General features: G+C 65.0%; 3 protein-coding genes across 3 annotated transcripts; 2 read left to right on the top strand and 1 right to left on the bottom strand.

Moving 5' to 3' along the window:
* Positions 1–8,545: 8,545 nt before the first annotated feature.
* Positions 8,546–14,427, bottom strand: CHLRE_09g391319v5 (uncharacterized protein). The gene is made up of 9 exons (XM_043065587.1): positions 13,155–14,427; positions 13,028–13,087; positions 12,460–12,717; positions 11,996–12,214; positions 11,101–11,736; positions 10,676–10,738; positions 10,308–10,387; positions 9,962–10,085; positions 8,546–9,822 (listed from the first exon to the last, which is right to left on the bottom strand). The coding sequence occupies exons 1-9, from the start codon at positions 14,166–14,168 to the stop codon at positions 8,872–8,874; spliced, it is 3,405 nt and encodes a 1,134-aa protein (XP_042921159.1). The 5' UTR covers positions 14,169–14,427; the 3' UTR covers positions 8,546–8,871.
* A 136-nt stretch (positions 14,428–14,563) lies between these two features.
* CHLRE_09g391282v5 (uncharacterized protein) lies at positions 14,564–19,333 on the top strand. The gene is made up of 9 exons (XM_043065586.1): positions 14,564–15,045; positions 15,398–15,471; positions 15,772–15,841; positions 16,072–16,290; positions 16,558–16,760; positions 17,073–17,256; positions 17,545–17,721; positions 18,195–18,413; positions 18,606–19,333. The coding sequence occupies exons 1-9, from the start codon at positions 14,851–14,853 to the stop codon at positions 18,684–18,686; spliced, it is 1,422 nt and encodes a 473-aa protein (XP_042921158.1). The 5' UTR covers positions 14,564–14,850; the 3' UTR covers positions 18,687–19,333.
* A 134-nt stretch (positions 19,334–19,467) lies between these two features.
* CHLRE_09g391245v5 (uncharacterized protein) lies at positions 19,468–25,913 on the top strand. The gene is made up of 9 exons (XM_043065585.1): positions 19,468–19,745; positions 20,050–20,089; positions 20,392–20,510; positions 20,831–20,930; positions 21,122–21,261; positions 21,467–21,558; positions 21,813–23,003; positions 23,124–24,072; positions 24,220–25,913. Exons 1-9 carry the CDS (start codon positions 19,500–19,502, stop codon positions 24,511–24,513), a joined length of 3,171 nt encoding a protein of 1,056 aa, XP_042921157.1. The 5' UTR covers positions 19,468–19,499; the 3' UTR covers positions 24,514–25,913.
* Positions 25,914–27,305: the final 1,392 nt, after the last annotated feature.

Raw genomic sequence — 27,305 nt, 5'->3', positions numbered from 1 at the left:
GCCCGACATAACTAGCGGTGCCCTGACCACACGGTGGGCGGGCGCCCGGAAGCCCCTCCCGGCGCAGTGCACATAGACGGGCCCAGCGCGTGTGTGGCGGCCCCACAAATGCCCCAACCTGCTTGGACTAGGCTGGTGGCCATAGACGCATGCCCACAGCATACTGGCTGGCCAGGGCGCACATCGCTGGTTCGCGTGTGGGCATGTCGGCATGGTTTGCGGGTCCGCATCTCGGAATGAGTCGGCCTACCCCCACTTGAAGGTATCTTGTTTGCGGTCTTTTACATGAACGTATATGCTGATAGGGATATGGAGGAACCGACGCCAGGAAAGTGGCGACTTTTAGCCTGACCTTGCGTGGCTCGCGCGCGGGTCGGTCGCGCTGGAAAGGCGACAACAATTCATTGCACCAGCCCCGGGGCCACTTACCCCACACGCAACAAAGATACACATTATAGATGTAATATGAAATACACGCACAGGCAAGCAGCCGCATGGCGCAGGTGTGCCACGCCGTGCCGTCGCCGGCCACCCTCGCCGCGCCACCTCGGGGCCATCGGGGCCCGCCCGGCCCCTCCGCCGCGTGCACAGTGGGCCCCTGGGCTCCCGGATAGCTTTCACAATGGGACCAGCAGCCGCCACTGCAGTCGCGCCCGGCAGGGCATAGCACGCAGGAGCCCAGGCCGCGGCGCCACGGTGGGGCCCTGAGCGCTGCCCAGCCAGGCGAGCAGACGCTCTTGTGCCATAGACCGGCGCCCACAGCGGCCTGAAGGCTATGTGACAAGGCTGTGATATACATCAGGGACAGAGGACAGCGAAAGGGGGGACGTAAAGCCCATATGATGTGCACACGTCCCTCTCACCTCCCTCTCACCCTGCATCACCGCCTCCACCGCTCGGTAAGCCAGTCACGAGCCCGGCGTGCGCCCGGGCGCAGCCTGGCTGCCGGCGTCATGATACGGGAAACAGAGGTGACACGTCAGCTGCTGTGCACAAGAGGGTCCAGGGCATGTGGTTGTGGGCGCGCAGGAGTGCATGCCTTTATTTGTGGGCGTGCGTGTGGGCGTGCCCGCCCGCTGCGGGGCAGCGTGTGCAGCACACGTGCCCCGGGGGCTGTGCGGCGCGCCTGCCCCGCCCCGTGGTGTCAAGCTACACTAGGTGGCATGCATACACGGCACTCAGCCCGACATAACTAGCGGTGCCCTGACCACACGGTGGGCGGGCGCCCGGAAGCCCCTCCCGGCGCAGTGCACATAGACGGGCCCAGCGCGTGTGTGGCGGCCCCACAAATGCCCCAACCTGCTTGGACTAGGCTGGTGGCCATAGACGCATGCCCACAGCATACTGGCTGGCCAGGGCGCACATCGCTGGTTCGCGTGTGGGCATGTCGGCATGGTTTGCGGGTCCGCATCTCGGAATGAGTCGGCCTACCCCCACTTGAAGGTATCTTGTTTGCGGTCTTTTACATGAACGTATATGCTGATAGGGATATGGAGGAACCGACGCCAGGAAAGTGGCGACTTTTAGCCTGACCTTGCGTGGCTCGCGCGCGGGTCGGTCGCGCTGGAAAGGCGACAACAATTCATTGCACCAGCCCCGGGGCCACTTACCCCACACGCAACAAAGATACACATTATAGATGTAATATGAAATACACGCACAGGCAAGCAGCCGCATGGCGCAGGTGTGCCACGCCGTGCCGTCGCCGCCCACCCTCGCCGCGCCACCTCGGGGCCATCGAGGCCCGCCCGGCCCCTCCGCCGCGTGCACAGTGGGCCCCTGGGCTCCCGGATAGCTTTCACAATGGGACCAGCAGCCGCCACTGCAGTCGCGCCCGGCAGGGCATAGCACGCAGGAGCCCAGGCCGCGGCGCCACGGTGGGGCCCTGAGCGCTGCCCAGCCAGGCGAGCAGACGCTCTTGTGCCATAGACCGGCGCCCACAGCGGCCTGAAGGCTATGTGACAAGGCTGTGATATACATCAGGGACAGAGGACAGCGAAAGGGGGGACGTAAAGCCCATATGATGTGCACACTTCCCTCTCACCTCCCTCTCACCCTGCATCACCGCCTCCACCGCTCGGTAAGCCAGTCACGAGCCCGGCGTGCGCCCGGGCGCAGCCTGGCTGCCGGCGTCATGATACGGGAAACAGAGGTGACACGTCAGCTGCTGTGCACAAGAGGGTCCAGGGCATGTGGTTGTGGGCGCGCAGGAGTGCATGCCTTTATTTGTGGGCGTGCGTGTGGGCGTGCCCGCCCGCTGCGGGGCAGCGTGTGCAGCACAAGTGCCCCGGGGGCTGTGCGGCGCGCCTGCCTCGCCCCGCGGTGTCAAGCTACACTAGGTGGCATGCATACACGGCACTCAGCCCGACATAACTAGCGGTGCCCTGACCACACGGTGGGCGGGCGCCCGGAAGCCCCTCCCGGCGCAGTGCACATAGACGGGCCCAGCGCGTGTGTGGCGGCCCCACAAATGCCCCAACCTGCTTGGACTAGGCTGGTGGCCATAGACGCATGCCCACAGCATACTGGCTGGCCAGGGCGCACATCGCTGGTTCGCGTGTGGGCATGTCGGCATGGTTTGCGGGTCCGCATCTCGGAATGAGTCGGCCTACCCCCACTTGAAGGTATCTTGTTTGCGGTCTTTTACATGAACGTATATGCTGATAGGGATATGGAGGAACCGACGCCAGGAAAGTGGCGACTTTTAGCCTGACCTTGCGTGGCTCGCGCGCGGGTCGGTCGCGCTGGAAAGGCGACAACAATTCATTGCACCAGCCCCGGGGCCACTTACCCCACACGCAACAAAGATACACATTATAGATGTAATATGAAATACACGCACAGGCAAGCAGCCGCATGGCGCAGGTGTGCCACGCCGTGCCGTCGCCGGCCACCCTCGCCGCGCCACCTCGGGGCCATCGGGGCCCGCCCGGCCCCTCCGCCGCGTGCACAGTGGGCCCCTGGGCTCCCGGATAGCTTTCACAATGGGACCAGCAGCCGCCACTGCAGTCGCGCCCGGCAGGGCATAGCACGCAGGAGCCCAGGCCGCGGCGCCACGGTGGGGCCCTGAGCGCTGCCCAGCCAGGCGAGCAGACGCTCTTGTGCCATAGACCGGCGCCCACAGCGGCCTGAAGGCTATGTGACAAGGCTGTGATATACATCAGGGACAGAGGACAGCGAAAGGGGGGACGTAAAGCCCATATGATGTGCACACGTCCCTCTCACCTCCCTCTCACCCTGCATCACCGCCTCCACCGCTCGGTAAGCCAGTCACGAGCCCGGCGTGCGCCCGGGCGCAGCCTGGCTGCCGGCGTCATGATACGGGAAACATAGGTGACACGTCAGCTGCTGTGCACAAGAGGGTCCAGGGCATGTGGTTGTGGGCGCGCAGGAGTGCATGCCTTTATTTGTGGGCGTGCGTGTGGGCGTGCCCGCCCGCTGCGGGGCAGCGTGTGCAGCACAAGTGCCCCGGGGGCTGTGCGGCGCGCCTGCCCCGCCCCGTGGTGTCAAGCTACACTAGGTGGCATGCATACACGGCACTCAGCCCGACATAACTAGCGGTGCCCTGACCACACGGTGGGCGGGCGCCCGGAAGCCCCTCCCGGCGCAGTGCACATAGACGGGCCCAGCGCGTGTGTGGCGGCCCCACAAATGCCCCAAACTGCTTGGACTAGGCTGGTGGCCATAGACGCATGCCCACAGCATACTGGCTGGCCAGGGCGCACATCGCTGGTTCGCGTGTGGGCATGTCGGCATGGTTTGCGGGTCCGCATCTCGGAATGAGTCGGCCTACCCCCACTTGAAGGTATCTTGTTTGCGGTCTTTTACATGAACGTATATGCTGATAGGGATATGGAGGAACCGACGCCAGGAAAGTGGCGACTTTTAGCCTGACCTTGCGTGGCTCGCGCGCGGGTCGGTCGCGCTGGAAAGGCGACAACAATTCATTGCACCAGCCCCAGGGCCACTTACCCCACACGCAACAAAGATACACATTATAGATGTAATATGAAATACACGCACAGGCAAGCAGCCGCATGGCGCAGGTGTGCCACGCCGTGCCGTCGCCGGCCACCCTCGCCGCGCCACCTCGGGGCCATCGGGGCCCGCCCGGCCCCTCCGCCGCGTGCACAGTGGGCCCCTGGGCTCCCGGATAGCTTTCACAATGGGACCAGCAGCCGCCACTGCAGTCGCGCCCGGCAGGGCATAGCACGCAGGAGCCCAGGCCGCGGCGCCACGGTGGGGCCCTGAGCGCTGCCCAGCCAGGCGAGCAGACGCTCTTGTGCCATAGACCGGCGCCCACAGCGGCCTGAAGGCTATGTGACAAGGCTGTGATATACATCAGGGACAGAGGACAGCGAAAGGGGGGACGTAAAGCCCATATGATGTGCACACTTCCCTCTCACCTCCCTCTCACCCTGCATCACCGCCTCCACCGCTCGGTAAGCCAGTCACGAGCCCGGCGTGCGCCCGGGCGCAGCCTGGCTGCCGGCGTCATGATACGGGAAACAGAGGTGACACGTCAGCTGCTGTGCACAAGAGGGTCCAGGGCATGTGGTTGTGGGCGCGCAGGAGTGCATGCCTTTATTTGTGGGCGTGCGTGTGGGCGTGCCCGCCCGCTGCGGGGCAGCGTGTGCAGCACAAGTGCCCCGGGGGCTGTGCGGCGCGCCTGCCCCGCCCCGTGGTGTCAAGCTACACTAGGTGGCATGCATACACGGCACTCAGCCCGACATAACTAGCGGTGCCCTGACCACACGGTGGGCGGGCGCCCGGAAGCCCCTCCCGGCGCAGTGCACATAGACGGGCCCAGCGCGTGTGTGGCGGCCCCACAAATGCCCCAACCTGCTTGGACTAGGCTGGTGGCCATAGACGCATGCCCACAGCATACTGGCTGGCCAGGGCGCACATCGCTGGTTCGCGTGTGGGCATGTCGGCATGGTTTGCGGGTCCGCATCTCGGAATGAGTCGGCCTACCCCCACTTGAAGGTATCTTGTTTGCGGTCTTTTACATGAACGTATATGCTGATAGGGATATGGAGGAACCGACGCCAGGAAAGTGGCGACTTTTAGCCTGACCTTGCGTGGCTCGCGCGCGGGTCGGTCGCGCTGGAAAGGCGACAACAATTCATTGCACCAGCCCCGGGGCCACTTACCCCACACGCAACAAAGATACACATTATAGATGTAATATGAAATACACGCACAGGCAAGCAGCCGCATGGCGCAGGTGTGCCACGCCGTGCCGTCGCCGGCCACCCTCGCCGCGCCACCTCGGGGCCATCGGGGCCCGCCCGGCCCCTCCGCCGCGTGCACAGTGGGCCCCTGGGCTCCCGGATAGCTTTCACAATGGGACCAGCAGCCGCCACTGCAGTCGCGCCCGGCAGGGCATAGCACGCAGGAGCCCAGGCCGCGGCGCCACGGTGGGGCCCTGAGCGCTGCCCAGCCAGGCGAGCAGACGCTCTTGTGCCATAGACCGGCGCCCACAGCGGCCTGAAGGCTATGTGACAAGGCTGTGATATACATCAGGGACAGAGGACAGCGAAAGGGGGGACGTAAAGCCCATATGATGTGCACACGTCCCTCTCACCTCCCTCTCACCCTGCATCACCGCCTCCACCGCTCGGTAAGCCAGTCACGAGCCCGGCGTGCGCCCGGGCGCAGCCTGGCTGCCGGCGTCATGATACGGGAAACAGAGGTGACACGTCAGCTGCTGTGCACAAGAGGGTCCAGGGCATGTGGTTGTGGGCGCGCAGGAGTGCATGCCTTTATTTGTGGGCGTGCGTGTGGGCGTGCCCGCCCGCTGCGGGGCAGCGTGTGCAGCACAAGTGCCCCGGGGGCTGTGCGGCGCGCCTGCCCCGCCCCGTGGTGTCAAGCTACACTAGGTGGCATGCATACACGGCACTCAGCCCGACATAACTAGCGGTGCCCTGACCACACGGTGGGCGGGCGCCCGGAAGCCCCTCCCGGCGCAGTGCACATAGACGGGCCCAGCGCGTGTGTGGCGGCCCCACAAATGCCCCAACCTGCTTGGACTAGGCTGGTGGCCATAGACGCATGCCCACAGCATACTGGCTGGCCAGGGCGCACATCGCTGGTTCGCGTGTGGGCATGTCGGCATGGTTTGCGGGTCCGCATCTCGGAATGAGTCGGCCTACCCCCACTTGAAGGTATCTTGTTTGCGGTCTTTTACATGAACGTATATGCTGATAGGGATATGGAGGAACCGACGCCAGGAAAGTGGCGACTTTTAGCCTGACCTTGCGTGGCTCGCGCGCGGGTCGGTCGCGCTGGAAAGGCGACAACAATTCATTGCACCAGCCCCGGGGCCACTTACCCCACACGCAACAAAGATACACATTATAGATGTAATATGAAATACACGCACAGGCAAGCAGCCGCATGGCGCAGGTGTGCCACGCCGTGCCGTCGCCGGCCACCCTCGCCGCGCCACCTCGGGGCCATCGAGGCCCGCCCGGCCCCTCCGCCGCGTGCACAGTGGGCCCCTGGGCTCCCGGATAGCTTTTACAATGGGACCAGCAGCCGCCACTGCAGTCGCGCCCGGCAGGGCATAGCACGCAGGAGCCCAGGCCGCGGCGCCACGGTGGGGCCCTGAGCGCTGCCCAGCCAGGCGAGCAGACGCTCTTGTGCCATAGACCGGCGCCCACAGCGGCCTGAAGGCTATGTGACAAGGCTGTGATATACATCAGGGACAGAGGACAGCGAAAGGGGGGACGTAAAGCCCATATGATGTGCACACGTCCCTCTCACCTCCCTCTCACCCTGCATCACCGCCTCCACCGCTCGGTAAGCCAGTCACGAGCCCGGCGTGCGCCCGGGCGCAGCCTGGCTGCCGGCGTCATGATACGGGAAACAGAGGTGACACGTCAGCTGCTGTGCACAAGAGGGTCCAGGGCATGTGGTTGTGGGCGCGCAGGAGTGCATGCCTTTATTTGTGGGCGTGCGTGTGGGCGTGCCCGCCCGCTGCGGGGCAGCGTGTGCAGCACACGTGCCCCGGGGGCTGTGCGGCGCGCCTGCCCCGCCCCGTGGTGTCAAGCTACACTAGGTGGCATGCATACACGGCACTCAGCCCGACATAACTAGCGGTGCCCTGACCACACGGTGGGCGGGCGCCCGGAAGCCCCTCCCGGCGCAGTGCACATAGACGGGCCCAGCGCGTGTGTGGCGGCCCCACAAATGCCCCAACCTGCTTGGACTAGGCTGGTGGCCATAGACGCATGCCCACAGCATACTGGCTGGCCAGGGCGCACATCGCTGGTTCGCGTGTGGGCATGTCGGCATGGTTTGCGGGTCCGCATCTCGGAATGAGTCGGCCTACCCCCACTTGAAGGTATCTTGTTTGCGGTCTTTTACATGAACGTATATGCTGATAGGGATATGGAGGAACCGACGCCAGGAAAGTGGCGACTTTTAGCCTGACCTTGCGTGGCTCGCGCGCAGGTCGGTCGCGCTGGAAAGGCGACAACAATTCATTGCACCAGCCCCAGGGCCACTTACCCCACACGCAACAAAGATACACATTATAGATGTAATATGAAATACACGCACAGGCAAGCAGCCGCATGGCGCAGGTGTGCCACGCCGTGCCGTCGCCGGCCACCCTCGCCGCGCCACCTCGGGGCCATCGGGGCCCGCCCGGCCCCTCCGCCGCGTGCACAGTGGGCCCCTGGGCTCCCGGATAGCTTTCACAATGGGACCAGCAGCCGCCACTGCAGTCGCGCCCGGCAGGGCATAGCACGCAGGAGCCCAGGCCGCGGCGCCACGGTGGGGCCCTGAGCGCTGCCCAGCCAGGCGAGCAGACGCTCTTGTGCCATAGACTGGCGCCCACAGCGGCCTGAAGGCTATGTGACAAGGCTGTGATATACATCAGGGACAGAGGACAGCGAAAGGGGGGACATAGCCATTGCACACGGCGCCCCCGCTGGCAGACAGTCAAGTACTGACTGTCAGGCAGGCTGACCGGCTCTGATGGTGGGGCGTCCTTAGCGTGCTGCCCGCACGGTGCCGTACCGCACGTGTACGAGTGTAGCGCGTGCGCCCATGGAGAGGGCGCTTGCAGGCAGCCTTCTTGCATTACTGGTGGAATGTTTGAGGTTTGATCGACACAGCATAGGACCGACGCAACATAATGCGGTCGGTAGCGAACACACGGCTCCGCAGCATGTTGCGACGCGTGTTGTTTCAAGGAGTGGGGGCACGTGCGTGCTGTGGCAACCCGCTTGCATGGCAACGGGTCTTTACTTTCTATGGCGGGCTCCGTGCTTGGTAAGGGGTGCTTAGTTTCTACGGCGGGCTCCGCGCCGGTGTGTTGTGCTGAAGCACCCACAGCCCTCAGGCAGCACGTCGGCGCTCCGCAGCAGGGCAGTCGCTAACCACCGTGCTTAGCACTATCCACGCTTCGGACCAGCAAATCCCGCGTGCGCATACAAGGTGAGGCGGTGGGGGCCCAAGAGATGGGGGGGGTATTAATACCAGCCCAAACTAAATTGAACCCAATGGAATAGAGCGAGGAGGAGAGGGGGGGGGTACGTATCGTCGTATCCACATTTCAACGAATCAGGAACTTGGAAGCTACTGGGCACTGTCACTGTCCAGCCGACCGGGGGCACTCCCGCACTCGCCGCGTTCCCGTATGAAGCGACCATGTGTTTGGTCTACGCCTAGAACAGGCGATCATGTTACACAAGTTGTGACGTGCCCTTTACCCCCTTTTTACCGTCCCTTCACCAAGCAGCCCAACGTGTGTCGCCGCTACGCCCTGTCACCAACACTACGAGAGTCAACACTCCACTCAGCCCCACCCGCATTATGGCATACACACACCATGCAGTGGCCGCGTGCTCCCCCCTACAGTCACGTGACCTCCCCACGCGCGCCCGCGCCACCCGCCGCCCCGCGCAGCGCCCGGCACTGCGGCGCATGTCGGGCCCAGTCCCGGCGCTGGCAGTCCGCGCTGCAGTAGTAGATGCTGAGGCAGGCGCCGCAGCGCCGCAGCCGCAGCGGCTTGGTGCCAGCGGCGCCAAGCTGCGGGCTGGCAGCGGCGGCGGCGCCCGGCCCGCCTTCCGCTGCAGGCGCGCCGCCGCCGGGTGCGGCTGGCACGGTCTGTCCTGGTTGTTCAGGCGGGGGCGGCGGCCGCTCCTGCGGCTGCCCAGGACTAGGAGGCAGCGTTGTGCCGGTCCCCGCTCCCGCGGCCACACTTCCGTCTTGTGCCCCTGCCACTGCCGCTGCACTGCTCGGCTTGGCGCCATCGCCAGACGACTCACCCGGCCCAGTGGCGTCAGCTGTGCCAGCTGCGGCGGCAACAGCGGCGACCGGCACTGCCGCCGCCGCCGCCGCCGCGGCCGCCCCCTCCGCCCCAGAGGCAGTGCGGCCACAGCCGCAACACACCCGTGGCAAGACAGGTAGCGACCGCGACGGCGAAGCCACTGTCAACCCCGAACCCGACACCGCCGCCGCCGCCACTGCCGCACGTATGGCGGCTGGCGAGTGCTCTGTTGACACGCCCCTAAACAACCCTGGCATGGACATGGGTGTCCCGTCGGCTGTAGCAGCGCCTGCAGCCCGTGTGCTACTGCTCGCGCTCGCAGACCCGTCCTCACAAACCCCGTCAGAGCCGCCGCCACTGCTACTGGTGTATTCGTCGCCCGACTCATCCTGGGAATCGTCGTCGTCCCCGCTGCTACTACTGCCGTCGCCACTGCTGCTACTGCCATTGTCGCCACTGCTGCTGCTGCCGCCGCCGGCCCGCCTGTGTGCGATGCCGCGCTGCCGCCGTTGCGCGCGAGCCACGCTGGCACAGAGCACCTGCGTCCACAGCATCCAGCTTTTGTTATTTTCTCACCAGATGCAAAACCAAAACCAGAAAGTCAATAGGCGCGAGCTGGAGACATGGCAATGCAGGACGCTTGCGAAGGCGCCAGTCAGAGCAGGTGTCAATGCCCACCTGTCGCAGTGTCCGGCAGCCCACCACCACTCCGTTGCCCGCACGACGGCGGCCCCCACCCGCACCGCCGCCCGCCGCCGCCGCCGCGGCCGCCGCCGTTGCAGCTATCTCCAGCTTGGTCGCCCTGCACATGCACAGCCACATGCTCCGCTTGGCACACGTGTCGCCCACCGCGCCCGAGGGCCGCTGCATGTGCCCCTGTTGGGCTAGGCACAACCCCAAGATCCGGTGGTGGCTTGTCGCACGACACGTGCCCCTGAGACGACAACACGCTGTCGCGCATTTGTACACACGAGCTGCCCGCGGCACATGCAGCCCCCCGCGCGCGTGTTGCTGCGGCGCACACCTGCGCCCCGGCCTGGCCGGGTTGGCTTCCAGTCGGATGCGGTGCGTCGTCCAGTCCACACCGGGCGACGCAAAGCCCTCCTGCGCAGGCCGCACCGCGCTGGGATTGTTATTGTGCACACACACACACACAACACTCACACACGTGTTTGATGCGCTCACTACACGTGCACGTGTGCCCGGGTGGTGCGTGCCTGATGCGGCTGCAGCACTAGCGCTTGCGCCCCCTCCCCTCCACGCCTGTCGCGTCCCACTGCATTCCCAAGGGCCCCGGCAATTAAGCAACCGGGCGCCGCCCAAATGCGACTGCCAACACATGGCCACCGACACCACAAGCTGCACACGACTGCAAACGCGCGGCGCCCGCACCTGCAGCTGCCGCGCCGCCAGCTGCACGGCGTGGAAGTGGCGCGAGGCGGTGCGGCGGTTGACCTGGCAGCGAGGAGGGGGGTGGGGTGGGGTGGGGGCTGTAAATGCCAGCCCAAACCAAACCGAACCCAATGCAAAAGAGGAGAGTAGCCGTTCATGTGAGCAGCAGAGTGATTGTGGGGCATGCGGTATGAGTGGGGCAAAGGGCACAGGGCAGGCGGGGGCCGCCGAGCTCAAAAGCGAACGACGTCGAAGGCAACCGGGGCCGTATGTGCCTGAGGTTGGCAAAACATGACTGTCCCAAGGTATGCACAAGCTATCGACCGCATGCGCACCGAAGAAGCGCCACAGAACGCCGCAAACCCTCATCCAACTACCTCCCAGACCATTGTAAGGCTCCCCCCTCCACCCCCACCCCCACCTACCGCGTCTCCATCCAGCTGGTGATACTCCAGCTCCACCACCCCCACCGCCCCCCGGCTGTTGTTGGGACCCAAACAAGCACCGCGAGCTACAAGCACCCGCGCGCCCTCCAGCGCAGCCGCCAGGCTACAACCGCCGCCGCCGCCTCCGGCGCCACCGCTGGCTGCCGCCGCGCCGGCGCCGAACGCGCCGGCGCTGCTTCCGGGGGCGCTGCCGCCGCCGCCGCCGCCTGCGGCACCGCTGTGTATGAGTTCGTGGTAGGCTGCGAGCGCGCGCTTCTTGACAATTGAGATCGCGAAGCCGCGTGTGTTGTGTATGGTGCAGCCCGGGCCGACCACCACGGTCGCTGGCGGCTGTAGCGCCCCCAGGTGCGAGGTCAGGTGGTCCTGAGGCGGCACCGGGGCGCTGCTACTGCCACTGCCGCTGCTACTGCCGTCGTTTGCGGCACTACAGCCGTTGTCATTTGCACAGCCAATGGCTGTTGTGCCCGCCGCCGCCGCCGCTGCTGCCGCACTGCTGCCGCTGCTACTGCCGTCCAGCAGCTGGCGGTGCGCCTGCAGCAGGGCCTTGGGGCTGGGGGCGGCGGGCAGTCGTGGGTAGTCCGCCAGCGGCACCATCAGCTCCACGCCGCCCAGGTCCTGTGCGGGCACGGCCAAGAGCACAGGTGCGCGAGCCATCGTGATGCCCGAGCTGCCATGCACGAACACGCGTGCACAGCGTGCACAGCGTGCACAGTGCCCGCAATACCCCAGCACCGACTCTGGTGTCGACTTGTTACCCGCCCCCAAACCCAACCCCCTCCAAGCCCCCCGCGCCCGCCCCCGCGCCCGCCCCCCTACCCCACGCTCCCGGCCTCCCACGCTCCCGGCCTCCCACGCTCCCAGCCCCCGCACTCGCCTTGGGCACCACGTCGTCGCCGCCGCCGCAGCGCGTCACCTCGCAGCCCGGCCCCAGCAGCTCCGCGCAGCCGCCCGCCGCCACCTGCACGCCCGCCGTGGCGCCGCCCGCCACCCGCGTGCCCGGCCCCAGCACCAGGTGCGCGCCCGGCTCCACCGTGACGCCGCCCATGGCGAACTGCACCACCACGTCCACCAGCGTGGTGCGGCCGCGCAGCACCTGCGGCGGAGGGGAGAGGGCCGAGCAGCGGAGGTGGCGGAGTAGGCGCGTGCGGAAGCAAGCGGCAGAGGAGCACCAGCACAGGGGTGCCCTCCAAATACCCCGCCAAAAGACCCCGGGCCCGGCTGGACCCGGCATAAGCACCACCACATTTGCTTTGAGCGCAAACCCCGACGCCAGCACCAACATCCGCCCAGCCCCAGCCCCCGAGCCCAGACCCCGGACCCAGCCACAGCCCTGCTCACTCTGAGTGCGCCCTCGTATCCGCCCAGCTGCAGCAGAGTCAGGTTCTCAAGGACGACACCGCCCGCCTCCGCGCCGATCCGCCCGCCCGCCGCCCCGCCGCCGGCCGCCGTGCTGCCGGCTGCTGTGCCTGCGGCAGCCGCCGCCGCGCCGCCGGCCGCAGCTCCCAGCGGTGCGGGTGGCGGCGGCGGCGGCGGCCCGGCGGCGCACTCCACAAACACGTCATCCTCCTCGTTGTTGTGAATGACCACGTCACTGGCCTGTGGTGCGTTAACACAGCAGTCAGTAAGCGGCCGTAATCGGCGGCTGACTCGCGAGTAAGCGGAGTGGCCAAGCAAGCACCGGACAGCTGTTGCATTCATTCCCGTGCCCGCCCATGTCTGCGCCCCCATTCACTCCGCTAAGCAACCTGCCCTCCCTGCTGACAGGACCCTTTCCCAAAGAGCAGCCGCTCTCACGCAACTGCTGCTCGCGCGCTGCCGCGCTCCCTGGCATCCTCCCATGCCCATGCCCCCGCCCGCCGCTGTTCCCTTCCCCTGCCCTCCCCCAGGGCGCCCCCCCCGCACCCACCTGGAGGCCCAGCCCCAGCACCCGCACCGCCGCGCGCAGCAGCACTGTGCCCTCCGGCCACTGGTAGCGGCCCGGGCAGCACCAGCACCAGGTCCCCGTGAGCCAGGCCGCGCCACATGAGCTCGGCGCTCTCGTGACACGCCACGCGGTACGACACCCCCGCCGCCGGGTCGTGCAGCAGCGGCGCCGCCGCCCATAGTAGCCCGCCCGAGGTGGAGGCGGCGGCGCCGCCGCCGCTGTGCAGGCCGCTGCCGCCGCAGCTGACACACGCCGCACCTGCGCCAGCCCCGGCGCCGACTCCATTCGCCGTGCCCGCCTCCACACACACACCACCGCCGTCCGCAGCAGCAGCAGCCGTAGCACCAGCCGCCGCCGCCGTAGCAGCTGCAGCCGGTGGCGGCTGTAGCTGGCTGTAGCCAGTGGTGGGCAGCTCCATGTGGGACGCCAGCTCGGCCGGGATGCGCGCGATGAAGTGCGCCACTGGCGGCCCGCCGGGCGGCCGCGGCGGCGGCGGCTCCGGCGGCTCCAGCGGCCACTCCTCTATGGAGCCGGGGGCGCACAGGTCCTCCAGCAGCCCCACCGCCTCGCCCGCCTGCTCCAGCCAGTGCCGCACGTGCTCCGCCGCCAGCGCCGAGAACTGCTTGCTGCCGGCGGCACGTGCCGTCAAAGGCAGCGGAGCCGCCGCTGACGCTGACGCTGCGCCGGCACCTCCGGCGCCGGAGGCGCCTGCGGCTGCGCCGCCGCCACGGCGGCCGCCCTGGCGGGCGCCGCCGGAGGCGGCTCCGTTGCCTCCACCGCCGCCTCCGGCGGCGGAGGTCGACGCCAGCCTGCCGGACTGCACCCTCTCCAGTAGGGCCTGCAGATAGGCAACCTCGCTGCGCGCCGCGGTGGCGTCGGCGCTGAGCACTCCGCGCTGCAGCAGCTCCCGCAGCTGCTGGTGCAGCGACGGCGAGCCGTAGCTGGCCACCGCGTGCTGAATGCGCGCGGCCAGCGCTGCCGCCTGCAGCTGCAGCCCCAAGATGTGCGCGCGCTCATTGATGAGCTGCGTGCTGGTCGGCCCCGCGGCCGGCTGCTGCGCGTTCGCGCTGCTGTTGCCGCTGCCGCCAGTGGCAGCGGACGCCCGCGAGCGGGCCGTCGGCATCGGCGCCTGCGGCCCCGCTGCGCCGCTACTCAGGCGCTGACGCCCAGTCGTTGGGGCATTCGACCAGGTCCGGCCCCCTCCGCCGCAGGCCCAAGCCGGCGCTTACAGTTACAGCTGCGCCCAGGCCTCGCTACCTCAAAAGTGGACTCGATGAGTGATTTTGATGATGTAAGCGTCAATACGAAACAGCACTTCAGTATTTTGGTCAAGAAAGCAGGAGCCGGCGAAGGGTCACGGCACGGTATGGTTGCGTAATATTTGTTACCAGTCTTTAGACAATTGTTTGTAACGCCACTGTGTCAGAAAGGCCCCTGCTTTGTCGCGACTGCAATCGTCTCTGCATGGAGAAATAACTTACACACTTCAGTTTTGACTTTGTTCCAGTGCCACCTCAACAATCATATGTCTATGTACAATGAATAGAGGCCGTGCGGCCTGAGCGCGCCTACCTGTGTGATAGTTTTGGAAACCCGGGCCCCTGCACTCGACGCTTCCGTGTAACTCTTTGCATAGATCGCCTATTTTGCGTGTGTAGATGCGCGTCGTAGCGCTGGCAGCCCTAGGGGCTGTTGTGGCGCTCGTGAATGGACTCGTTCTCGCCAGTGCGCAAGGGAACCCGGCTAGGTTCCCGGTACCAGAGCATGTCGTAAAATGGACAGACAAGCTGAAAGTGCAAAACATTATGGATGTCATGGACGCGGAGATTACAAAGAACGGGACGCAGGCAGTCGATCAGCAGTGCGACTCGCTATTCGGCAAGGGCTACATCAACTCGTGGGCGAACGCGAAGAAAGAAATTTGCAAGCCGGGCGGCGGGTCAACTTTCACATGCCACGAACACCCCAACACCAATCGGGGTGCCAACATCGGCAGTCTGGTGCGTTGAGTGTCTGGATGAGCTTCAATGGAGGGGGAAGGCTCCGGGTCGGGGAGGAAAGTAAGGACCGGGGATAGTATGGGCAAGGAGAACCGCAACTGTGTGGGTGTCGGCTGGGGTGTTGCACGGCCGCATTTTGGCGCGCTTGGGTGTGTCGAGGCCGCAGCGGCAACGGGGTTGAGCTCTGGCCCCAATTGAACCCTGGCCTGCAGAAATGAATGTGTATGTTAGTTGTTGTCCCGGACAACCTGGGTGGTCCGCAACGGCGGCTTTGACTTACCTACCCTTCATAATAGACCGGCTTTCACCTCCGTCTGTTGCCTGTTGCCTCCCTGCTTTTTTGTCCGGCCAGTTCTGCCACGCCACCAACCTGGTGCTGGACTCGACTGACTTCCTAGGGGAAGTGATTACCAAGCCTGGGACCAGGTTGGTGCGGCAGCGTGCATCATGGGTGCTTCAGGGGAGCGCCGTGGGGCACGGCCTCCGGTGGTTTGTGGTAGCGATGACGGGGGCTCGGGACAGGCCTGGCTGCCGGCGGCTGTGGCGGCTGTGGCGGCTGTGGCGGGCGTTTGTGGAAAATGGATTTAAGACATGTCCATGTATCCGATGTACAGCTTGAGTTTGACACACGTACGACAACAGGCCGACCCACATCCAAGACCGGCGCGCAGTGCATGCTAGGCGATGACGTTGCACTCAGCGCGTGTGTCCCGGGTTGCGACACAGGTACCCCACACCCAAGGCTGGCAGTGCGAAGGTGGCGTGTGACATTGACCGCCCGTACACGCGCGAGCAGGTGGGGCCAGGGTTCGCAGGATGTTGAGCACATAGCGCAGGGCATGCATGAACTGTTCGAATGAGCTTGATTGCATGAGTATCGTCCCATATCCCCTTAGCTTCTCCCCCCCCTCTCAACTGCCCTTACCTTCGCCTTCTCGCCTGCTTGTGCTTCCCCGCCTCCACGCTCGCCGGCTCCGGCCCCTTCTCCTCCCCACCGCCTTCCTCCCTCCCACTCCTCCCCACTAGGTGGCGGACCAGCACACGGACCGCTGGTTGTATGACGCGCTGGCCACGGCGCCCGCCGCTGACGTGAACGCCGCCTGCGCCGACCCGCGCCGCACCGTGAGCTACCCGGTGTACTTCGTGACGCGCATGGACCCCACCAACGCCTACCACCACTTCGAGGAGGTGATGAACTTCTTCGCGGCTATGTACATCTACCCCCACAAGGAGCTGCTGCAGCAGGTGGGCGCTGCAGCTGGGGGAGGCAGCTGGGGCTGGGGATCCTCATGCCAAGCAGGGAAGTTGAGTAGTAGGAGGGACAGGCAGTGCCAGGCAGTGCCAGGCAGCGCCAGGAGGTGGTAGTTGCTGGCGCGCGGCTGAGAGCGCGGCGGTAGGACATTGCATCTGCGCCTCAAACACCTACATCACACATATACGCGCGCCCAGGCACTGTTCAGGCTTCGGACTCGCTTCTGTCGCCCCACACGTGCTGCCTGCCTCTCCGCGCAGGGCATCACCATTGTGGCCTTCGACGGCGCGCCCAAGGGCTTCTACCTGGAGCTGTGGCGCCGCATCGCCTACCCCTTCCGCATCCGCTTCCTGCGCGACCGGCCCTACCCGCCCGGCACCTGCTTCAAGAACGCGCTCATCGCCTCCATGCCGCACCGCTCCATGTACACGCACTTCTGGCCCGGCGTCAAGTCCATGTGCAGGTGCGGCGCAGGGCAGCCGGGCCATTGTGTGTGTATGTGTGTGTGTGTGTGTGTGTGTGTGTGTGTGTGTGTGTGTGTGTGTGTGTGTGTGTGTGATGGGGACTCCAAAAGAGGATCATTGCGTGTGTAGGCAACGGGCGCAAGATGGCGGCAGGTAGCCAGGTAGCTACAAGCATGTGCAGCACAGCGCTACCCAATCCACAGCCTGCAAGATGCGCGCGACTGACCACTGCGCCCCCACTCCACGAACACACGCCTGCCCCTCTCCGCTGCCCCCCCCCCTCCCCCATGTGGGCTCCCCTCGCGGTGCAGGTCTCTGTACATGTCCAGTGTGGTGCGCTGGACACACATGCTCATGGCGGACGCGCGGCCGGAGCTGTACACCTGGCCGGACGGGCAGCACCGGCAGAACGAGGACACGGTGGTGGGCCGCGTGACCTGGGTGTCGCGCCGACACTTCGAGGCCGCCAACCAGGGCAAGATGAACAGCTGGCAGGTGGGCGGGCAGTGGGCAGACGTGCGTGCCGCGCCGCACGGGTGCCTGGTGCGCTGTAGCACGGCGCAACCGCATGTCTCCGTGCGCGTCCCGGCCGGCTGCGCTCTGCTTTGACCACACACTCCGGCCGCGACCACACACCTGCATGTGCGCTGTGCGCGCGCTCCAGCACCCCTTCCCACCACCAAATGTGCCAAGCAGCACGTACGGTACTTCGTGCTTACGCTTGACGCTGATGCTGTGTGTGCGGTCGTGCACTCATATGCCCAATGCCTGTGTCGTCCGCAGGTCCAGCGCATGCTGTCCAACGAGGACGCCATCGTGCCGGTGCTCAGCAACGCCGTCATGACATGGAACTCCAAATCCTGCTTGCGCAATCCCGGCGACGGCGGCTGCCGCAAGGTGCCCGTGTACTTTGAGTTCGCCACCATGGAGCTGGGGGACCACCGCTGGTACCCGGAGCAGGTAGGGAGGGGCGCGGGGTGAGCGGGGAGCGGGCAGGTGGAGGGCGATGGGTGTGCATGGGGCGCATGCTGCAATAGCCATGGGTGGAAGGTGTAGCAAGGGTGTGCAGCAAGGTCGGAGTGGCCATGCGCTGTGTTGGTCGATGGAGGGGTCCATGGAGGGGTTAACTCTGATCCAATCCCATAAGGAAACAGTAGCGCTGCAAGGAGAAGCTGCAGCCGCATATGCGAGCTACTGTACGTCACCATAGGTCGTCGGGCGAGCTTGGGCAGTGCAGCGGCAGGTGGACATAGCAGTCCAAAGCAGCTCCAAAGTCATGTCAGAAGTGCGAGCCACGCGCGGACCCCTTTGCCCCACTAGCCCATGGAGGGGCTCACGGGCTTGTATGACACAGTGCTGGACTCCCGTCATCCTACGGCACAGTAACTCCTCTTCGCCTCCCCTCCTTTCCGGCCCGCCTTGCGCCCCCGCAGCTGCAGCAGCTGTCCCGCACCAGTGTGCTGATGGCGGTGCACGGCGCAGGCGTGTTCAACGAGATCTGGCTGCGCCCCAGCACCAGCTCCGTCATCGAGGTGCTGCACAACAGTGGCGGCAACCACCACTACCACAACATCGCCTCATTCATCGGCCTGCCCTACCACGACATGGGCTCCGCGCACGACCCCAACATGCTGGCAGCAAAGCTTACAGAGGTGGGTGCCAGGCATGAGGCCGGGGGCTAGGCCGGCGCGAGCTGGGGGCGAGGGCGAAGTCGTTGGAAAGGTGGTAGCGTAGGACGGGATGACTGAGGCGAGCGGCGATGGAGCCAATGAGCTTGGGCAGCGGAATGGCGTTGCATGGTCTTCAAATGCGCTCCTCGTCGTGCTCCTCGCCGTGCCCTGCAGGTGATGGACTCCACTGCGTTGCGCATGGCAGAGGAACACGGCCGCAAGATGGCGGCGCTGCGTGCGGCGGGTACCGCGTGACCAGGCAGGGTTTCACTTCATTTAGGACCGCCCCAGCAGCCTAGGGGGCATCGAGTCGGCGGATACTGGGTGTGATTCGGGGTCAAGGTCAAGCGGCATTGTGACGGTCAGTGTGATTAGCTGGGCGTGCGCTGTTGCGAGGCGTGCTACGTCTGGAAGGGTATGGCTGCGCCCGTAAGGCGTGGTTCACAGAGGTACCACTGGTTCGGGGAGTCGGGGCGGGTCGTTCCATCTATGGTAAGTAAGCGTGGGCGGGATAGGCAGGATGTGAACGCAGCGGCAGCGTACTTCGACACCCTCGAACCCAAATCGAGCCTGGACGCGATTTAAATGGTGGAGTACGTCGCACTTAGGCATGCACATCGCGGTCTGTTAACATGCTTTTTGACACTTCTGGATATTCCTGTGTAACCCGCGCCAATGCCGCCTTCGCGACATGACATGCACACATCTGATATGCACGAGACTCTCGGAGACGCTCAGAACTCGAGTGGTGCAGCTATATGGCGATGAGATAGGTAGTCATGGCTGCGAGGTGACTGGTAGCGCTGGCTGTCGCGCTGGAGGCATGGTCAGCGGTCTGGAGGCGTGCCAGGCCTTTTTGGCAAAAAAGGCAGGCAGAGGCCGCGTATGCAACCTAGCATGGTAACAAACATAAATAAAGCAGCGCACAGGCAAAACGCGACAGGGTTGAGGTCAAGGAGGGACCAGGGACAACCGCCAGCGAACGCGATGGGGCGGATGCATTCCCGCCCTTTAGGGCGCCAGTGCGCTTTTGCTCCGCACTCTGTGTCGCTGTCAACTGGATGAAAAATGGCACACGCTCCGTCAGCTGCTCGGCGGATAATTGGGAATTGGGAGATAACCGAAGTCTTGGGGTCGGGGAGTTTCGCAATAGTATGGAAGGCTCGGCACACGACGACTGGAACGCTGGCGGCTGTAAAGGAGGTGCTTACTGACCGCTTGAACAAGAAGCTGCTGGAGTCTCTGGAGTCGGAGATTGCCACCCTGCAGCGACTGAAACATGCCAACATTGTGGGCCTGCTGGACCTCTTTAAGGTGCGGGCGTCTGCTTGTGCGGCTGCTAATCCCTTGGGCCGGCCCCGTGCTTTTTTCGACGTGTTTAAGCGTCCGAAGGGCCTCGCGGACACCAACACACGTAGGAACACGTAGGCGCGCGCTTTGTACCCGTCGGCGGGCGCCCTAGTTTTCATCGTTTTAGCCTTTTTGCAGTGAGGGGACGCCACGCGCGTCGGCAGTGCTTGCGCAGTGGTGAGGCCGAGGGTTTCGAGGCCAGCGACCGACGGTCAGCAGCTCCCCCTTCTTAACGCTGGCGAACACCCTGTCCCGCTGTGTCACACAGGAACCAGGAAAGATATTCTTGGTTCTGGAGTACTGTGGAGGCAAGTACTCTGTAGGGGCACTCGAGGATGCGGTTTGGCGCGAGCATGCGTAAGCGCGCAAGACCGTTGTCGTGACCTCCGCTTCAGGCGCGGCTGAAGATATCAATGGGGTAATTGTTTGGGACTTATAATTCGGGACGAATGGGGTTTAAGGGCGACCAATAAGGCGCACGCCTTGGTGGCAGCCGTGCCAGCTTGCCCAGATTCGTTTCGCACCCTTCCCACTTCCCTGCTCCCATCTACCCGCACTCCTCACGTCTTCTCACGCCCCCTCTCCGCCTCAAACTTCCCGTCTCATGCAGGCGGCGACCTGGCCCAGTACCTGCGCCACCGCGGGCCGCTGAGCGAGGCGTCGTGCCGGTACCTGCTGCGCCACCTGGCCGAGGGGCTCAAGGTGCTGCGGGCACACAACATCATCCACGTAGGTACCCATGATGCACAGCAGCATGGCTGAAGCGCTTGCGGGGAGTTCCTAAGGCTCGGAGGAGACTAAGGCCCTACGCCGGTCTAGAGTGGGCGGCAAGGGGTGGGCTGCAGTTTTATGCCGTAGCTGGCAAGCTGGAGCGGTAAAGGAGCGGGCGTGTGTGGGCAGCCGGCAAGGGAAAGAAGGAAAGGCGCCGACGCCGTCTAGAGCTCCTCTACTTCCTCCTGCATCCCCGCTCTCCTGCCACTGTGCCTGGCTACAACTTCACCACGTCTTCGTTAGTTATGAATGCAACTCCCGCTCCTTCCCCCGCGCAGCGCGACCTCAAGCCGCAGAACCTGTTGCTGTCGGACTCGGGGCCGTCGCCCACACTGAAGATTGCGGACTTTGGGTTCGCGCGGTCGCTACAGCCCGCAGGTGTGCGGCCGGCGGGCCTGTCGCACGGGGCTGTTGAGGCGGCAACGTCTGACCCCACCGCCAGCCCGCCGCTGCACACTACGCGTTACACGCTGCATACACACCCCACACCGTACTCTTGAGGCCATTGTAGCGGTCACGTTTACCTGAGCATGTTGAAAAGGACACGCATCCTCTCTACCACTGGCCAGGCATGGCCGAGACGCTGTGTGGCAGTCCGCTTTACATGGCGCCCGAGGTGCTGCAGCTGGCCCGCTACGACGCCAAGGCCGACCTGTGGTCCGTGGGCACCATTCTGTTCGAGCTGCTGGCGGGCCGCCCGCCCTTCCAGGTGCGGCAGCCGGCTGGCGGGGCGGCAAGCCAATGAGTGCGGGCTGTCGGGGACCTGCTTCTCATCACCCGCTGCCCTTGCTAGTACTAGGAGTTCAGCTAACGAGCTCGGGCTGTCGTCCCACATGTAACCTCTATCAGCTACCCAGGTACTGAAACAGTTTCGGGCTGTCGGCTGGAACTGTGTTCCCACCCCTGCTCTGCAGGGCGCCAACCACCTGCAGCTGGTCCAGAACATTGAGCGCGGCGACGCGGTGCTGCCGGACGCAGTGGCGCGCGCCCTCACGCCCGGATGCAGGTGTGTGTGTCTGTGTGTGCGTGCGTGTGTGTGTGTGTGTGTGTGTGTGTGTGTGTGTGAGCGCCAGCAATTGGGCGCTTGGGCGCCGGGATGCCTTTGGGTGCACCGCTGCCAGTTAGTTGCCACGGGTTAGTCCCTGCTCTCGACGTCGGCTGCGCGCGCTGTCGCTTCATCTGTGCTGCTGCCTGAAAACCGGGGCCTTGCTCAGACGCCTTCTTGGGCCCCACGCCCCCTCACCACCGCCACACCCACAGGCAGCTGCTGTACCAGCTGCTGCGGCGCAACCCCGTGGAGCGCATCTCGCACGACGAGCTGTTCGCGCACCCCTTCCTCCAGGGCGAGGCAGCCTCGGCAGCCGTGCAGCTGCCCGCGCCGATCGCCGCCGCCGTGGCGGCGCTGGCGGCGCAAGAGCCGCTGGTGCCGCCGGGCCCGCTGCAGCCGCCAGCTGCGCAGCACCGCCACATGCCCGTTTCGCAGGGCGCGGTGCGGTTTATCACGCCCGCCGGTCGTGACCGCAGCCCCGTGCACCCGCTGTTGCGGCCAACGCCGGGCACCTCCCCCAACACCTCTACGTCGCCTCCCGCGCCCGGGGCCGCAGCCATCAACGTCAGCAAGAGCCAGGAGTCGGCCGCGCCTATACAACACCACCACAAGCAGCAGCCGTCTCAGGCTGCGGCAGCCCCTCAAGCCGCAGGCGGGGTAGCAGCTACAGGGGTAGGGGTAGGGGTAGGAGGTGTAGGGGTAGTAGCTCCAGCCCCTAGCCGGGTAGCAGCAGCAACGGCAGCAGGGACCGCTCCGGCCATTGCTGTGCGCGAGGTCATCCACCGCTCCCCGTCCCCGCACGTAGCCGCGACGACGGCGGCGGTTGAGTCGGTGTTCATGGAGGGGGCAGCGGCGGCGGCCCACGCTGCCGCAACCGCTACGCGGGCAGCAGCGGCAGGCGGTGGCGGCGGCGATGCCCTGGCTGAGTCCTCCGACTCCGACTATGTGGTTGTCAGCAGCCCCTCTGCCACGCCCCGTCAACAGCAGCATCAGCAGCCGGCGCAGTTGCTGTCGCCACGCACGCAGCACCCCGCCATCGCCAACAGCGGCGCCAACAGCCGCAGCAACAGCGGCGGCGGCGCGCCGCCGTCACCTACCACAGCACACCCCGCGGCAACAGCTGCTGCTGGTGCTGCCAAGCAGCCGACGTCACAGCAGCCAGCCGCGCCGTGGCAGCAGGCGCTGCCGCCAATCGCCGCGGCCACGCTGCCGCATTCTGCGCAGCCAGCCCACACGGCCCAGCCGGCCGGCACCGCAGGCACCTTCACCATGCGCATGCCCGGTGCGCAGCCGGCAAGTGGATTGAACGGCGGTGGCGCGGTCGTGGGCTCGGGCGCTGGCGGCGGCGATGGAGATGTGGCGCTGCTGCCTCGCGTCATCTCGCTGCTGCTCGACCACGCCAAGTGAGTGCAAGGATGTTTGTTACACGTTGGCGGCATGACACATACTGTGGAAACTGTAGATGTGTGCGCCTCGCACCTGCAAACTGCTCTCCTGACGGTAACTTGCATTGCTCGCATCAGGGCTCGCTGCACGAGCCTCCTGGACCAGGAGGCGGAGGCGCGCCAGTTCGGTGTGGGCGCCAGCGGCCTGGGCGGCTGGGATGGGGCAGGCCTGGCCGGGACCGAAGAAGGCGCCGGCATGGCAGAGGAAGCGGCGGAGGCAGTCGGGACACTGCTTGTGGCGGTCCGGCTGCTAGCGGCGGCGCTCAGCTCTCGCTCCGCAGCGGCGGCGCCTCCGGCAGCAGCTGGCAGCGGCGGTGGTGCGGCGGGCGAGCCAGTGGTGTCTAGTGGCGTCGCGGCGGCGCCGGAGGCTGCCGCTACCGGTGCCAATATGGTGTCTTCACCGCAGCCGGTCGCCGCTGCGCTGCCCGCTCAGGCGTCGTCGCCCTTCGCCACAGCCGCTACGCCGCCGGCACGCAATACCACCGAAGATGACGCTACCGCAGCCGCTGGCGCAGCTCCCGCTGACAGCACGTGCGGGCGGCTGGCCACCGCCACGTCGCTCCGTTCGCTGGCGGTGCAGGCGCGTGACGCCCTCGCGCTGATGGACGAGCACATGCACGGCACCGTGGCCCAGCTGCTCCTGGGCGGTGCAGACGTGGCGGCCGCCGCGGCTGCCACCTCAGCCTCCGCCAGCCCGGCGGCTAGGCCGCCGGCTGCAGCGGCAGCGACGGCTCCGCCGCCGTCGCAGTTGCTGGTGCCGTGTGCGTTGGATGCGCTGATGGCGACAGCGGTGCGGCACAGCCGGGCGGCTGCGGGTGAGGAGCTTTTGGGGCATGCGGCGGGCGCGGCGGAGCACTACGGCGCTGCCGCTGACGTGCTGGCGTTCCTGCTGGCGGCGCCGCTGCCGCCCGGCGGCGCCGCCGCCTCGCAGCTAAGGCACCCGGCGTCAGTGGTGGCGCGGGGGGGTGCTGGCGGTGGCGGCAACAACGGGGAGGAGGATGTGGCCCTGACCGACAGCGAGCTCCTGGTACGTTATGACACGCAGTTGGTATTTGCAAAACTTGTTGCTCAGTATGAACCTGGCCAACATGCTCTGTGCGTACGGATTGGTGCTTCAATTTGAGCAGATTTACTGAAGGGCGCGTGCTTCGTGCCGTCCTGCTGCCGCTTGCAGATGCAGTCGGTTCGGCCGCCGCTGGCCCCACACGATCGCCAGCGCCTGGCCAAGTACTATGCCGCAGTCAAGGTGCGGCAGTCGGCAGCCGCCGCCGCGGCGGCAGCCACCGGCGCCGGCGCCGGCAACCCCCAAAATCATTACAGCAACACCAACAACTACTTCGCAGCTGGCGGCCCCAAGGGCGCACTGCCACAGCCGCACGGCACGGCAGCGGCTGTGGCCGGCGGGGTGCCGGCTGCAGGTGTGTACGGTATGTACGGCAACCGCCACCAGGGTGCGGTGGTGTACTAGCAATCTATCATGCTGCAATGGCCGCAAGCCTGAAATTTGGAAGCATGTTGTATCTTACTCGGAGAATGCAGAGTGAGCATCGGCACCATTGTACAAGACACGGGCTCTTTGTGGCGCCGTGCGCGATGGACACGGAGTCCTACATGTAGAGGGATCGGTGCCGGAAGAGGACTAAAGAGACACTTTGAGAGCAACGATGCCCTGTGAGGAGAACTTGATAGTCTGCGGCGGAAACAAGAGCGGCGGGAAGGGGTTGTCGGCTCTGCACACAATTTTGCAGGATCAGATTCCGTTAGGTCACGGGTGATAGAGGAGCATATAACGCTGAGAGGCTTGGCGCGTGATGGTTCTTCCATTTTGTTCAACTGTTCAGCGCAGTTAAGACGCTGGTGTGTCATACGTACTACATCGTGTTCGTTGGTTGCAGGTTGTGGTTGATGACCAGTTTGGCCGCATTGATTGCGGCACTCAATCTTTGATTTTGCTGAAGTGAGGAGAGACGGCGGATGCGTCGAAACTCTGGGTCAACAAAGGGACCAGCCGTCTGGCGTCTGCGATGCGCGTTTTTTTGTTCCACATGCTGGGTGGTAAGGGAAGCATGACGGTCCAAAGGCCTACGGCAGACCACAATCAGGGAGGCCAGTCTGGGACCAAGGGAGTTGTGCAGCTGTGGGCGCCGCCTGGTTACCTCCTAATTTTGTTTACCAAGGCCGTGACGGGCCTACGGACAGGAGCCTTCAGCTCCTAACATTCATGGGAGCGACCTGAAACGACCAAACCGCGGCCGCCCATCCGTATTCTGATTGCACGCTTGTGCATAGGTGGACAAGTCTGTGCCCTGGTTGACCGGTCGTGTACGTATCGCATCTGTTAGCCTTGAGTCCACGTTGCATGTAGACTGAGTTGGCCGGGTTGGGTATTCTTCCCTGATGCCATAGCAATCATGTGTTATGTGCTGGGCGCGCGGTTCACCAGCGGACCGATGAAGCCTGAGACACCACATAAGTGATACCCGGTGCATAAAGAAACTGATGACAGTACAGGGCCCGAGTCCCCGTGGCATTAGACACGTGGCCCGCTGCACTGGGGGGACAAGAGCAAGAGGCCTGCGTGCGGGGCGAAGGCGTGAGTGGGCCTGTGGGCTGTGGACGCTCTCAGGGTGCAAGTGCACGGTGATAGCAGCACCGGAGCGGTGCAGGTCATGCGTGATTGCCAGGCTGGCGCTCCCAGTGCTGCACGTGCGTGTAGCCACGACGGCCCCAGCCGCCCTACCCAGCCTACACATAGTCCAAAGGGCAAACACGGCACAGTCGCACAGACGAAGAGGGCAGGGCTCCGGGGATCGGCAAGAAGCGGGCCCCAATGCAGGCCCTTGGGCGAGAAGATTGGGCAATTCCGTGGGTGCATTCTCGCCGCGTGGGGCTGCATACGGTCCCTGAATCTGGCCCACTACACCTTCCCGAGGGTAGTTAGCGAATTTGGGGGAGGGGGGTTGTCTGCAACCATCGGCCATACTGGGCCACGGTAACGCCTCGAAACACGGGCTCGCAGATCGGCGCTGGGTGACGCGCATTCCCTAATCAGGGGCCTCCTCCTGCCCCGGCGCATCAGCGCCAACTGGCTCGCAGACCGGCTTCTAGAAAGCAGGATAGCTCTCGCGGGGAAACCATCAGAACCCGCCGCACCAGCGTCCTCACCCGTAGAGCAGCGACCTAGGAAGGCCGAGATGGCGCTCGTTCGGGGAAGTTCGGCACAAGTATGTTCAGTGCCTACACAGGTAACGGAGCCGAACCGTTCCTGATGGGTTTCGATCTTGCGACCTTGATGTGACTCCGGCACCCAACTCCGGCATCGTGGCGCAAGACCACCCGCGTACACATGCTGTTCCAAAGTGTGCCTCCTGGCGTGTTTTTGGGGTCTGGCATGCGCCCCAGCCCGCCTTCAAGGCTGCGACCAAGTGTAACAGACTCTTTACGCCCTGACACGCAACCCAGCTGTGCGCCATTAAATTTTGAGAGCGTTTGCTGTGAGAAAACGCTGGTCAAAGCAGATGCACTTTGTGGGGTAGGTGAACGAAACGCGTTGACTCTTATGTTGAAGAATAGCCAGCTCGCCCAGCACCTTTAATTTTTTGCAAGCGCCAAGATCGGCGGAAGGGCGAATTTTCCCTGCCACCTATTTACATGCAATAGGCATTAACAAATACTAATACGTAGCAGTCGCAGTTTGTGCCAGTATGCTATGTTTTGCCGACGCACCAGCCACGCAGCCACGCAGCCACGGACAGGGGTGTTCCTGGGGGGCTTCGCCCCCCCCCTGGAACGCTTCGCTGGGGGGGCTAAAAACTGGGCATTCTTGGGCCCCTGGATGCCGTGGGCGAGAACGTGGTTAGGGCCCTTCTCGCCTGCGGCGGCGGCCCACCCTTGGAAGATGCAAGCCCTGAACAGGGCTCTGTGTGCGCTGGTGCGTCGTTTCTGACAGGTAGCGCACACGGAAGTGCACAGCGCAATAACGTGATGTCCTTTGCTCATTTGCTCTGCCCTAGTGCTGCGCGCCTGCGCCCACACTGTATCCCTAGCAGCAGTCGCCAGCAGATCTAGCACTATCTAGCGGTCGCCGTTGTCAGTAATAGAGTGCGCCCTGCCCGCGCCCCGCGGCCCCGCTGTCACTGGGCTGCGTATGCTGTTACAGTTATGGTGCGCCTACCCCGCGAGCACGATGCCATCGAGTTGCGGAGAAGACACCATAGCGGCGGCGGCAAAGCACATAGCTAGGGAGACGGTCGACACCTG

Source organism: Chlamydomonas reinhardtii, chromosome 9 (genome assembly GCF_000002595.2).
Source record: "Chlamydomonas reinhardtii strain CC-503 cw92 mt+ chromosome 9, whole genome shotgun sequence".
Taxonomy (NCBI): domain Eukaryota; kingdom Viridiplantae; phylum Chlorophyta; class Chlorophyceae; order Chlamydomonadales; family Chlamydomonadaceae; genus Chlamydomonas; species Chlamydomonas reinhardtii.
Note: the sequence above shows the minus strand (reverse complement) of the source record. Positions and strands in the feature narration are given on the sequence as shown.